The sequence below is a fragment of the Ranitomeya imitator genome, chromosome 1, assembly GCF_032444005.1.
Source record: "Ranitomeya imitator isolate aRanImi1 chromosome 1, aRanImi1.pri, whole genome shotgun sequence".
In the NCBI taxonomy this organism is placed as follows: domain Eukaryota; kingdom Metazoa; phylum Chordata; class Amphibia; order Anura; family Dendrobatidae; genus Ranitomeya; species Ranitomeya imitator.
In genome coordinates this window covers 1044068268-1044081205 of record NC_091282.1, presented here as the reverse complement: position 1 = coordinate 1044081205, position 12938 = coordinate 1044068268, and the positions used below count along the sequence as shown (strand labels likewise).

Below are 12938 nucleotides of genomic sequence, written 5' to 3'. Positions count from 1 at the left end.
GCTTCAGCAAGGCTGGTTATTAACCCCTTCATGACCCAGCCTATTTTGACCTTAAAGACCTTGCCGTTTTTTGCAATTCTGACCAGTGTCCCTTTATGAGGTAATAACTCAGGAACGCTTCAACGGATCCTAGCGGTTCTGAGATTGTTTTTTCGTGACATATTGGGCTTCATGTTAGTGGTAAATTTAGGTCAATAAATTCTGCGTTTATTTGTGATAAAAACGGAAATTTGGCGAAAATTTTGAAAATTTCGCAATTTTCACATTTTGAATTTTTATTCTGTTAAACCAGAGAGATATGTGACACAAAATAGTTAATAAATAACATTTCCCACATGTTTACTTTACATCAGCACAATTTTGGAAACAAAATTTTTTTTTGTTAGGAAGTTATAAGGGTTAAAATTTGACCAGCGATTTGTCATTTTTACAACGAAATTTACAAAACCATTTTTTTTAGGGACCACCTCACATTTGAAGTCAGTTTGAGGGGTCTATATGGCTGAAAATACCCAAAAGTGACACCATTCTAAAAACTGCACCCCTCAAGGTACTCAAAATCACATTCAAGAAGTTTATTAACCCTTCACGTGCTTCACAGCAGCAGAAGCAACATGGAAGGAAAAAATGAACATTTAACTTTTTAGTCACAAAAATTATCTTTTAGCAACAATTTTTTTATTTTCCCAATGGTAAAAGGAGAAACTGAACCACGAAAGTTGTTGTCCAATTTGTCCTGAGTATGCTGATACCTCATATGTGGGGGTAAACCACTGTTTGGGCGCACGGCAGGGCTTGGAAGGGAAGGAGCACCATTTGACTTTTTGAATCAAAAATTGGCTCCACTCTTTAGCGGACACCATGTCACGTTTGGAGAGCCCCCGTGTGCCTAAAAATTGGAGCTCCCCCACAAGTGACCCCATTTGGGAAACTAGACGCCCCAAGGAACTTATCTAGATGCATAGTGAGCACTTTGAACCCCCAGGTGCTTCACAAATTGATCCGTAAAAATGAAAAAGTACTTTTTTTTCACAAAAAAATTCTTTTAGCCTCAATTTTTTCATTTTCACATAGGCAACAGGATAAAATGGATCCTAAAATGTGTTGGGCAATTTCTCCTGAGTACACCAATACCTCACATGTGGGGGTAAACCACTGTTTGGGCACATGGTAAGGCACGGAAGGGAAGGAGCGCCATTTGACTTTTTGAATGAAAAATTATTTCCATCGTTAGCGGACACCATGTCGCATTTGGATAGCTCCTGTGTGCCTAAACATTGGCGCTCCCCCACAAGTGACCCCATTTTGGAAACTAGACCCCCCAAGGAACTTATTTAGATGCCTAGTGAGCACTTTAAACCCTCAGGTGCTTCACAAATTGATCTGTAAAAATGAAAAAGTACTTTTTTTTTCACAAAAAAATTCTTTTCGCCTCAATTTTTTCATTTTCACATGGGCAGTAGGATAAAATGGATCATAAAATTTGTTGGGCAATTTCTCCCGAGTACGTCGATACCTCATATGTGGGGGTAAACCACTGTTTGGGCACTCGGCAGGGCTCGGAAGGGAAGGCACGCCATTTGACTTTTTGAATGGAAAATTAGCTCCAATTGTTAGCGGACACCATGTCGCGTTTGGAGAGCCCCTGTGTGCCTAAACATTGGAGCTCCCCCACAAGTGACCCCATTTTGGAAACTAGACCCCCCAAGGAACTTATCTAGATGCATATTGAGCACTTTAAACCCCCAGGTGCTTCACAGAAGTTTATAACGCAGAGCCATGAAAATAAAAAATAATTTTTCTTTCCTCAAAAATGATTTTTTAGCCTGGAATTTCCTATTTTGCCAAGGATAATAGGAGAAATTGGACCCCAAATATTGTTGTCCAGTTTGTCCTGAGTACGCTGATACCCCATATGTGGGGGTAAACCACTGTTTGGGCGCACGGCAGGGCTCGGAAGGGATGGCACGCCATTTGGCTTTTTAAATGGAAAATTAGCTCCAATCATTAGCGGACACCATGTCACGTTTGGAGAGCCCCTGTGTGCCTAAACATTGGAGATCCCCCAGAAATGACACCATTTTGGAAACTAGACCCCCAAAGGAACTAATCTAGATGTGTGGTGAGGACTTTGAACCCCCAAGTGCTTCACAAAAGTTTATAACGCAGAGCCATGAAAATAAAAAAAAAAAATTATTTTCTCAAAAATGATCTTTTAGCCTGCAATTTTTTATTTTCCCAAGGGTAACAGGAGAAATTTGACCCCAAAAGTTGTTGTCCAGTTTCTCCTGAGTACGCTGATACCCCATATGTGGGGGTAAATCACTGTTTGGGCACATGCCGGGGCTCGGAAGTGAAGTAGTGACGTTTTGAAATGCAGACTTTGATGGAATGCTCTGTGGGCGTCACGTTGCGTTTGCAGAGCCCCTGATGTGGCTTAACAGTAGAAACCCCCCACAAGTGACCCCATTTTGGAAACTAGACCCCCAAAGGAACTTATCTAGATGTGTGGGGAGCACTTTGAACCCCCAAGTGCTTCATAGAAGTTTATAATGCAGAGCCGTGAAAATAATAAATACATTTTCTTTCCTCAAAAATAATTATTTAGCCCAGAATTTTTTAATTTTCCCAAGGGTAACAGGAGAAATTTGACCCCAATATTTGTTGTCCAGTTTCTCCTGAGTACGGTGATACCCCATATGTGGGGGTAAACTACTGTTTAGGCACATGCCGGGGCTTGGAATTGAAGTAGTGACGTTTTGAAATGCAGACTTTGATGGAATGCTCTGCGGGCGTCACGTTGCGTTTGCAGAGCCTCTGATATGCCTAAACAGTAGAAACCCCCCACAAGTGACCCCATTTTGGAAACTAGACCCCGAAAGGAACTTATCTAGATGTGTGGTGAGCACTTTGAACCCCCAAGTGCTTCATAGAAGTTTATAATGCAGAGCCGTGAAAATAATAAATACGTTTTCTTTCCTCAAAAATAATTATTTAGCCCAGAATTTTTTATTTTCCCAAGGGTTACAGGAGAAATTGGACCCCAAAAGTTGTTGTCCAGTTTCTCCTGAGTACGCTGATACCCCATGAGTGGGGGTAAACCACTGTTTGGGCACACGTCGGGGCTCAGAAGGGAAGTAGTGACTTTTGAAATGCAGACTTTGATGGAATGGTCTGCGGGTGTCACGTTGCGTTTGCAGAGCCCCTGGTGTGCCTAAACAGTAGAAACCCCCACAAGTGACCCCATTTTAGAAACTAGACCCCCCAAGGAACTTATCTAGATATGTGGTGAGCACTTTGAACCCCCAAGTGCTTCACAGACGTTTACAACGCAGAGCCGTGAAAATAAAAAATCATTTTTCTTTCCTCAAAAATTATGTTTTAGCAAGCATTTTTTTTTATTCACAAGGGTAACAGTAGAAATTGGACCCCAGTAATTGTTGCGCAGTTTGTCCTGAGTATGCTGGTACCCCATATGTGGGGGTAAACCACTGTTTGGGCACACATCAGGGCTCGGAAGTGAGGGAGCACCATTTGACTTTTTGAATACGAGATTGGCTGGAATCAATGGTGGCGCCATGTTGCGTTTGGAGACCCCTGATGTGCCTAAACAGTGGTAACTAGTGTTGAGCGATACCATCCGATACTTGAAAGTATCGGTATCGGATAGTATCGGCCGATACCCAAAAAATATCGGATATCGCCGATACCGATATCCGATACCAATACAAGTCAATGGGACATCAAGTATCGGAAGGTATTCTCATGGTTCCCAGGGTCTGAAGGAGAGGAAACTCTCCTTCAGGCCCTGGGATCCATAGGGATGTGTAAAATAAAGAATTAAAATAAAAAATATTGATATATTTACCTCTCCGGCGGCCCCTGAACTCAGCGCGGGTAACCGGCAGGCTTCTTTGTTCAAAATCAGCGCTTTTAGGACCTGAGAATCACGTCCCGGCTTCTGATTGGTCGCGGGCCGCCCATGTGACCGCCACGCGACCAATCACAAGCCGCGACGTCACCGCAAGCTATTAGCGCGCTCATTTTTGAAAAATGAGCGCGTTAATGACTTTCAAAGACGTAGCGGCTTGTGATTGGTCGCGGCCACGCGACCAATCACAAGCCGCGACGTCACCGCAAGCTATTAACGCGCTCATTTTTAAAAATGAGCGCGTTAATGGCTTTCAAAGACGTAGCGGCTTGTGATTGGTCGCGTGGCCGCGACCAATCACAAGCCGCGACGTCACCGCAAGCTATTAACGCGCTCATTTTTAAAAATGAGCGCGTTAATGGCTTTCAAAGACGTAGCGGCTTGTGATTGGTCGCGTGGCCGCGACCAATCACAAGCCGCTACGTCTTTGAAAGCCATTAACGCGCTCATTTTTAAAAATGAGCGCGTTAATAGCTTGCGGTGACGTCGCGGCTTGTGATTGGTCGCGGCCGCGACCAATCACAAGCCGCTACGTCTTTGAAAGCCATTAACGCGCTCATTTTTAAAAATGAGCGCGTTAATAGCTTGCGGTGACGTCGCGGCTTGTGATTGGTCGCGTGGCCGTGACCAATCACAAGCCGCTACGTCTTTGAAAGTCATTAACGCGCTCATTTTTCAAAAATGAGCGCGCTAATAGCTTGCGGTGACGTCGCGGCTTGTGATTGGTCGCGTGGCGGTCACATGGGCGGCCCGCGACCAATCAGAAGCCGGGACGTGATTCTCAGGTCCTAAAAGCGCTGATTTTGAACAACGAAGCCTGCCGGTTACCCGCGGACTCACCAGGGGCCGCCGGAGAGGTAAATATATCAATATTTTTTATTTTAATTCTTTATTTTACACATCTCTATGTATCCGATACCGATACCCGATACCACAAAAGTATCGGATCTCGGTATCGGAATTCCGATACCGCAAGTATCGGCCGATACCCGATACTTGCGGTATCGGAATGCTCAACACTAGTGGTAACCCCTCAATTCTAACTCCAACACTAACCCCAACACACCCCTAACCCTAATCCCAACTGTAGCCATAACCCTAATCACAACCCTAACCACAACCCTAATTCCAACCCTAACCCTAAGGCTATGTGCCCACGTTGCGGATTCGTGTGAGATATTTCCGCACCATTTTTGAAAAATCGGCGGGTAAAAGGCACTGCGTTTTACCTGCGGATTTTCCACGGATTTCCAGTGTTTTTTGTGCGGATTTCACCTGCGGATTCCTATTGAGGAACAGGTGTAAAACGCTGCGGAATCCGCACAAAGAATTGACATGCTGCGGAAAATACAACGCAGCGTTTCCGCGCGGTATTTTCCGCACCATGGGCACAGCGGATTTGGTTTTTCATATGTTTACTTGGTACTGTAAACCTGATGGAACTCTGCTGCGAATCCGCAGCGGCCAATCCGCAGCCAAATCCGCACAGTGTGCACATAGCCTAATTCTAAAGGTATGTGCACACGCTGCGGAAAACGCTGCGGATCCGCAGCAGTTTCCCATGAGTTTACAGTTCAATGTAAACCTACGGGAAACAAAAATCGCTGTGCCCATGCTGCGGAAAAACTGCACGGAAACGCAGCGGTTTACATTCCGCAGCATGTCACTTCTTTGTGCGGATTCCACAGCGGTTTTACAACTGCTCAAATAGAAAATCACAGTTGTAAAACCGCAGTGAAATGCGCAGAAAAACCGCGGTAAATCCGCCATAAATCCGCAGCGGTTTAGCACTGCGGATTTATCAAATCCGCAGCGGAAAAATCCGCAGAGGACCAGAATACGTGTGCACATACCGAAACCCTAACCCTAACCCTACCCCTAGCCCTAACCCTACCCCTAGCCCTACCCCTACCCCTAACCCTAACCCTAACCCTACCCCTAACCCTAACCCTACCCCTACCCCTAACCCTACCCCTACCCCTAACCCTAACCCTACCCCTAACCCTAACCCTAACCCTATTCTAACATTAGTGGAAAAAAAAAAATTTCTTTATTTTTTTATTGTCCCTACCTATGGGGGTGACAAAGGGGGGGGGGTCATTTATTATTTTTTTTATTTTGATCACTGAGATAGATTATATCTCAGTGATCAAAATGCACTTTGGAACGAATCTGCCGGCCGGCAGATTCGGCGGGCGCACTGCGCATGCGCCCACCATTTTGGAAGATGGCGGCGCCCAGGGAGAAGACGGACGGGACCCCGGCTGGATCGGTAAGTATGATGGGGTGGGGGGACCACGGGGGGGGGGATCGGAGCACGGGGGGGGAATCGGAGCGCGGGAGGGGTGGAACGGAGCACGGGGGGCGTGGAACGGAGCACGGGGGGCTGGAATGGAGCACGGGGGGGTGGAACGGAGCACCAGGGGGGGTGGATCGGAGTGCAGGGGGGGTGATTGGAGCACGGGGGGGTGATTGGAGCACGGGGGGATGATTGGAGCACGGGGGGAGCGGACAAAAGCACGGGGGGGAGCGGAGCACTGGACGGAGGGGAGCCGGAGCAGTGTACCGGCCAGATCGGAGGGCTGGGGGGGCGATCGGTGGGGTGGGGCGGGGGCACATTAGTATTTCCAGCCATGGCAGATGATATTTCAGCATCGGCCATGGCTGGATTGTAATATTTCACCCGTTATAATAGGTGAAATATTACAAATCGCTCTGATTGGCAGTTTCACTTTCAACAGCCAATCAGAGCGATCGTAGCCACGATGGGGTGAAGCCACCCCCCCTGGGCTAAACTACCACTCCCCCTGTCCCTGCAGATCGGGTGAAATGGGAGTTAACCCTTTCACCCGGCCTGCAGGGACGCGATCTTTCCATGACGCCACATAGGTGTCATGGGTCGGATTGGCACCGACTTTCATGACGCCTACGTGGCGTCATGGGTCGGGAAGGGGTTAAGAATAGAGGGGTCCCCACACCTTATTTTTAATTATTTAAATTAATCATTTAAAAAAAACAGTGTGGGGGTCCCCCCCATTTTTGACAACCAGCCTTGCTAAAGCAGACAGCTGAGGGCTGGTATTCTCAGGCTGGTAAGGGGCCATGGATATAGGCCTCCCTAGCCTAAAAATAGCAGCCTGCAGCTGCCCAGAAAATGCGCATCTGGTGCTTTGCCCAGATCTTCCCCCTTGCCCTGTAGCAGTGGCAGATGGGGTTAATATTTGTAGGGTTTATGTCACCTTTGTATTGTCAGGTGACATCAAGACCACAGATTACTAATGGAGAGGCGTTTATAAGACACCTATCGATTACTAATCCTATAGTTATATGGTAAATACACAGCCAGAATAAAGTCCTTTATTAGAAAGAAGACTAAACACAGTTTTCCATTTTAATTAAAAATAACAAACAGAGTTATACTCACCTCGTTTTCCTGTAATAAAACTAAAATAAAAAAAACAAAAATATCCCTCACCTGTCGGTCGTTCTGTCCCACGCCGTAATCCATGTCTGGAGGATTAATCATTTTTAACCTGGACTGTGCCAAGATGCACCAGAGGCTGAGAACTACTGGTGAATGAGCTGCTGCAGTCAGAATTCCTCACCGTGATCGGCCGTGAAGTTATTGAGCTTGATCTGCACTGACCTCATCACTGATATTTGCCCCTGGTGCTGAGGTCAGGTAGTTTAGCCCTGCTGGGACACAGCCTCAGTGACCGGAGGACTCTTTCCTTTACAAAATGTTTCTTCCCTGAACAAATCTATTTTGCTCACAAAAATTTCCCATGGGGGATTGCTCTTATTGTATGAGCTGGGTGGCAGATGTCTGCTTGCAGCAGGACGTTACCACTGACTGATTTTCTGAGCATGGATGTATGAACAACTCCCAAATCTACATCTCCTGACAATTCAAAGTCTAGAAATTGTATAGTTTTATCAAAGTAGGAAGCAGTGAATTTCAAATTAACATAATTCATGTTCAGATAATTAATGAATTTAGGTATGGCAACTATTCCCCTCTCCATATAAAAGGATGTCATCAACATATCGGCCAGGCCACATCAACTGATCTCCAAATGGGTTAACATCAGAATAAACATGACAATATAGCTAAAGAAGGCGAGAATATAGACCTCACTGGGGCTCCCTTTGTTTGTAAAAAATATTCCCTTTCAAACAAAAATAAATTGGGTGTCAATAAATACCCCACTGCCATTACAATAAAATATTTTAAATGTTCATTATAAGTACAGAAACTGTTTAAATGATACTCCACTGCCTTCAGTGCGAGATGGTGAGGCATACACGAGTACAGAATTATGATTAATAACATCATAGGTTATAAATACACATTATTTATCCCACTTGATGTGGTTCATAGTTCTCAACACAGTATCTTTTATGAAACTGGGAGTTATTTGTATCAACAAACACAAGTGATCACCTACCTACGAGCTTAACCCTTCATTAAAGGACCCTATCCATGCTATAATGGGACGTGGTGGTGGAGTAAACATCTATTTGTGAATTTTGGGTTGTCCATGGAAGACAGGAAGTTGCTGGATATACTGTTATAATCAATTCTTTTTCTTGTATACTAAAGATATGTAATTTCCCTCCTTTTTCTATTAGGTTGTGAAGAGTTTTTTTACATGTAGGATTTTCAGTTAACTTTTTTGTATGTCCTGTTATTATCAAGAATTGTATATACTTGTCTTGCACACATTTCTTTATTCATGATCACTACTAGTTTTGTTTATTTATTAACTTTACTGTATAAATTAATATGTTATTTTTCAACTATCATTTGTAGTATATCAATTGCAGTACTCCTTGATTTTTTTTAGAGTGGGTAATAATAGGGATTTTTTTTTTAATTGACACTAATCAAATCCTTACTGATTATATTTCCTTCACCATTATTTTCCTATTCTAATTCTTGTAACACAATTGTTGTTCTCTGAAAAAAAAAATGTTGCTTGATTGTAAAATTTATAGAAAATTTGTTAACATCAAATAAATCTGGAATAAGTCAAAAGTTTGATCTAGAACAAAATTTAGCCCTTTGGAAAGCGCCTCATATTGTTCCTTAGATAATTTGGTAGGACTAAGAACCACTACATTTTTGTCCATATTAAAGTCATCCTTTCCAGTTTCTTTTTCCATCCGTTTTTTTCCATTCTTTCGTCCCCTCTTCCTTTTCCATTTTTTAATGGTTCATTATCATTGTAGACATAACTCTTCCTACTTTTAGAAGAATCTTGACCTGAGTCCAATGTTTCATATTCAGTTGAGGAAAAATTAATTTTCCTTGGTTTCTTTTCTGATTTCTAAAAACTTGATTTTGATACATTTCTCCTTCCAAATGCTATTTTCTACTCATATGCTTTATTATTTTTATAATCTAAAGTATCAGTCTGAAATTTCCTTTTTTTAAGTTACATGATAAATTTTTCAAAATTGTCCAAATTGTCTCATAATTATTTATACTTATCCTCATATTGGTGATGTGAAGTGAACTTGGTAGCTTCGATTTTAATGTCCTCACTGTCACCACCTCGCAGTCCAGGGTGCCTTCTTTCTCTTCCCCGCCTGCTCTTACCTCTTCTGGTCCTGTCATTAGCCAGCAGGGTTACGCTCCGGTCGTCCGCCGGCGCTCCGGGGTCTGTCCCTGCAGACATGCTGCCCGGGTCCTTGCTCCCATGTCTGCTGCACTTCCTCCTTTTTCTCCCTCTCCTAGGGAGTGCATAGGGGGCGGTCAGGCGAGCTCTCTGGCTTCTTAAAGGGTCAGCCCCTCCCTACTCACTGCCCCTCCTCCCGGCCTATCACCTGGAGGCTGGAGGTATATAAGGATCTCAGTCACTCCTGGACGCCGCCTGGGCAACTTCTATTATCCTGAAGTCTCTGCTCCAGGTCTGGTCTAGCTAGGTTTACCAGTCCAATTTGCCTGTCTCACTCTGCTTACCTTTTTCCCTAGGATCGTGTCTGGTCTTCTCAGCATCCTGAGTCCTGTATCCAGTGCGGTTCCCTGCAGTCTTCAGCCTGCTTCCAAATTCCACATTCTTCCCCGTTTTTGTCCGTTCATTTCTTCTCAACCTCCTAGGTCGGTTTAACACAGGTTTCTGTCTCATCGGACCCTCTTTTGGAGGTCAAGGGGAAATCCCTGTATAGGGGTCACTCCAAGCCTTGGACTCCTTAGAGGCACCCTGGTGTTTTGGTCCAGAGGCCTTCCTTTGGGGTGTCTCTCCGAGTATATTTGTATTTCTTTCAATAAAGCTTTTTACCTGCTTCCCTGGTCTGGCTCTCCCTTCCTGGTATCAGCAACCGCAGTATTTGCGGTCCAGTGGGTCTACCCGATTGATCCTTCGGTAGGGCGTGACACTCATTTCTTCTCCTCCTTCTTCTCCTTTCTGTTTAAAAGCGAACATTGATTGTCCCTGCTCTCCCTGCCTGCAGTCACCGTACTGGTCTGGGGCCGCTGTCAATCAATTTCACATTAATGTGACTAATATTCAGGCATGTGTGGAATATTGCCCTACCTGTACACACCAGGTTGTCAATCATATTGTTGTGGGAATGCGCGGAATGAGCATTGGCCTTGATTGAGAGTGTTCACGCCATTTTTGCCCAGCTCCAAAAAAGTGTAACGAGCTGGGGTGTGAGGGCGAATTGACCCGCCTTTCGTCAAGATCATGACAAGCAGTGACATTCCTTACATCACAAATCTTAGTCCAGTCCCTGACTGGAGTAAGATTTGTTGGGAAGCACACATGGAGGTGCCAGACACTTCGCCCCTAACCTGATTTATTAAGTGGTGTGTGCCACATTAGTGAATCGGCCTCCTCATAAAGATTGGTGTGAAAGAATCCAGTCCTGAATTGGAGCCAGAGCACCACATGTTAGACCATGCCCCTTTTTGGCAAACCCCTGTATCTGTGTTTTAACAGATACAACACGTACCCATTATAGTCTATGGTGCTGTTTATATGTCTGGGATTTTTTACAGTCAGTGCAAAATTCACAGAGTCATGTCCATTTGTTTCCAGTATCATGAATGGAAAGGGCCAATACAAGTCTATAGGTCCATGAAAAACATGTACAGCACATGAATGGCATCTGTGTGTCATCCTTGTTTTGTATATATTTAAAATTGCAGCGTATAGAAGAAGCTTTATCATTTTTTAATTTATCCATCCGTGAAAAACACTGATGACACTGATGGTAAAAACGGACACACTGTCATGCTGTGGCGGTTTTTGGTAAGGAAGGGGGGCCTCAATCTGTCCCTGGAACTGGGGCCCTAACTATCCCTGTCCCTGGGTACTCTTGAAGGTAGAGAGGCCCCAGTATCCGACCTTACTATTCTCCTGTTAAACCGTGATCTGTCCCTTCCCCCACCGCATGAGGAATGGGACAGAAATGTAACGTAAACAAGACACAAAGACAAATCAGGGATAACAGAAAACCTCTCTCATACAAAAGCACTAACCAACAATAGGGAGGAGGATAGAGACGGGGAGGAATAAACTAAATGGGAACAGGGACCAGGAGATAAACACACACGTACTACAGCAAACCACATAACCCTAGTACAACAACTCCACTCCAACCACTTAGCTTTAGCACACAGTACAGGAAAACAAATCTTTTCACCGGCAGGGACAAGAAGGTCTGACCAGTTTTTATAGAAAAAGGTAATGGCCAGATCAAAAGCAGCTGAAATGGAGCTGCATGTTTCTAACCAGCATAGAAAGGGTCATTAACCTCTTCAGAGGAAACTAATTCCAATTAATATGGGACACAAATCACACCATCTCTAAAGATGACCTAAAATTCATTACCCGACGTGACCGTCTAACTTTAGGTCTTCTAGGGGGACGTAACACTCTCAGGACACACACGGATCAAACACTGATGCAAAACATTGGTGACACTGGTGCCATTGTGTTCACACACGAGTTTAAACACAGTGTGCATGAGGCCTTAAGTGTGTGGCTCTCTATCATATTCCCGTTCCTAGAGAATACCAGCCGATAAGATCTGATTTCCTAATTCTCAGTTCTTATTATTAATGAGCAGCTGTTTTCTACATTTTTTCCAGTCCTATCTTTGAAGAGGACACTCCATCAGTAATGGAGATTGAGATGGATGATCTTGACAAATGGATGAACGACATGAAGAACAGTAAGCACTTCATACACATTTCTGTATAATACTATGAAATTGCAGCTCCAGCAGATACCCATTGATACATTATGTCTGTGTTTGCTTCATGTTTTTATATCACTTATCTCTATAGGCGCCCGTAATTTTGCTTTTGTTAGATAGTAGATTACTATGCTGTGAGAAGGAACTGGTCTTTATTGTGTTCGCAAATGATCACTTGTTGAATGATAATTCTGACTTTACCGTATAAGCTAAAAATATAAATGCATCCTCTTACTGGAGACAACATATAAACGACTAGTTCACATTCACAAAAATGTGATATTTATCACGAAATAGACAAGAGCTTCCAACACTGATAGTTTTTACTTTTATTTTTTTTTACAATATATCATCACATTTTGGTTACAACCACACAGGTTTAATCTGCAGCAAAATCCAAAATGACAATATCTGCTCCAGATCTAGCATATTTTGTTGTCGAACTGCTGCAGATGCACCACGGCTTTCAACCTTGCATTGTGACAGGTGAATTCTACAAAGGGAATCTGCAGCATAAACTAACAATCTGCAGATTTTATATCCATATTGCAGTTACATTTCGTACAGTTAAAGGGAAGCTATCATCTGAAAATTACTTATTATTTAAATCGTGATTTTGTGTTACATGTATTTAAGAAAATATCTATTAAAAACTAAATTGGTAATCTTGCAATTCTCACACTGGCCACTGGGGCTATTTTAGCCTCATACTGCCTGTCCTTTTCAGGAAGAGCTTTCAGCAGGCTTCTTATCAGCAGATGCAGGATCACAATGATAGGTAACAGCTCTATACACAGCT

The 12938-nt window shown here is 43.8% G+C and overlaps 1 protein-coding gene across 3 annotated transcripts in view; it reads left to right on the top strand.

Annotated features, from left to right (window-relative positions):
- The window catches only part of TMEM154 (transmembrane protein 154), an 86607-nt gene that overhangs the window by 32420 nt on the left and 41249 nt on the right, over window positions 1-12938 (top strand). For all 3 annotated transcript variants that reach the window (XR_011316974.1, XM_069744073.1, XM_069744072.1), the window contains exon 4: window positions 12033-12115. Coding sequence is in view for 2 of the 3 variants with exons in the window: in XM_069744073.1 (XP_069600174.1) it covers window positions 12033-12115 (83 nt within the window). In the remaining variant the exon portion in view is untranslated. The remainder of the gene's footprint in view (window positions 1-12032; window positions 12116-12938) is intronic.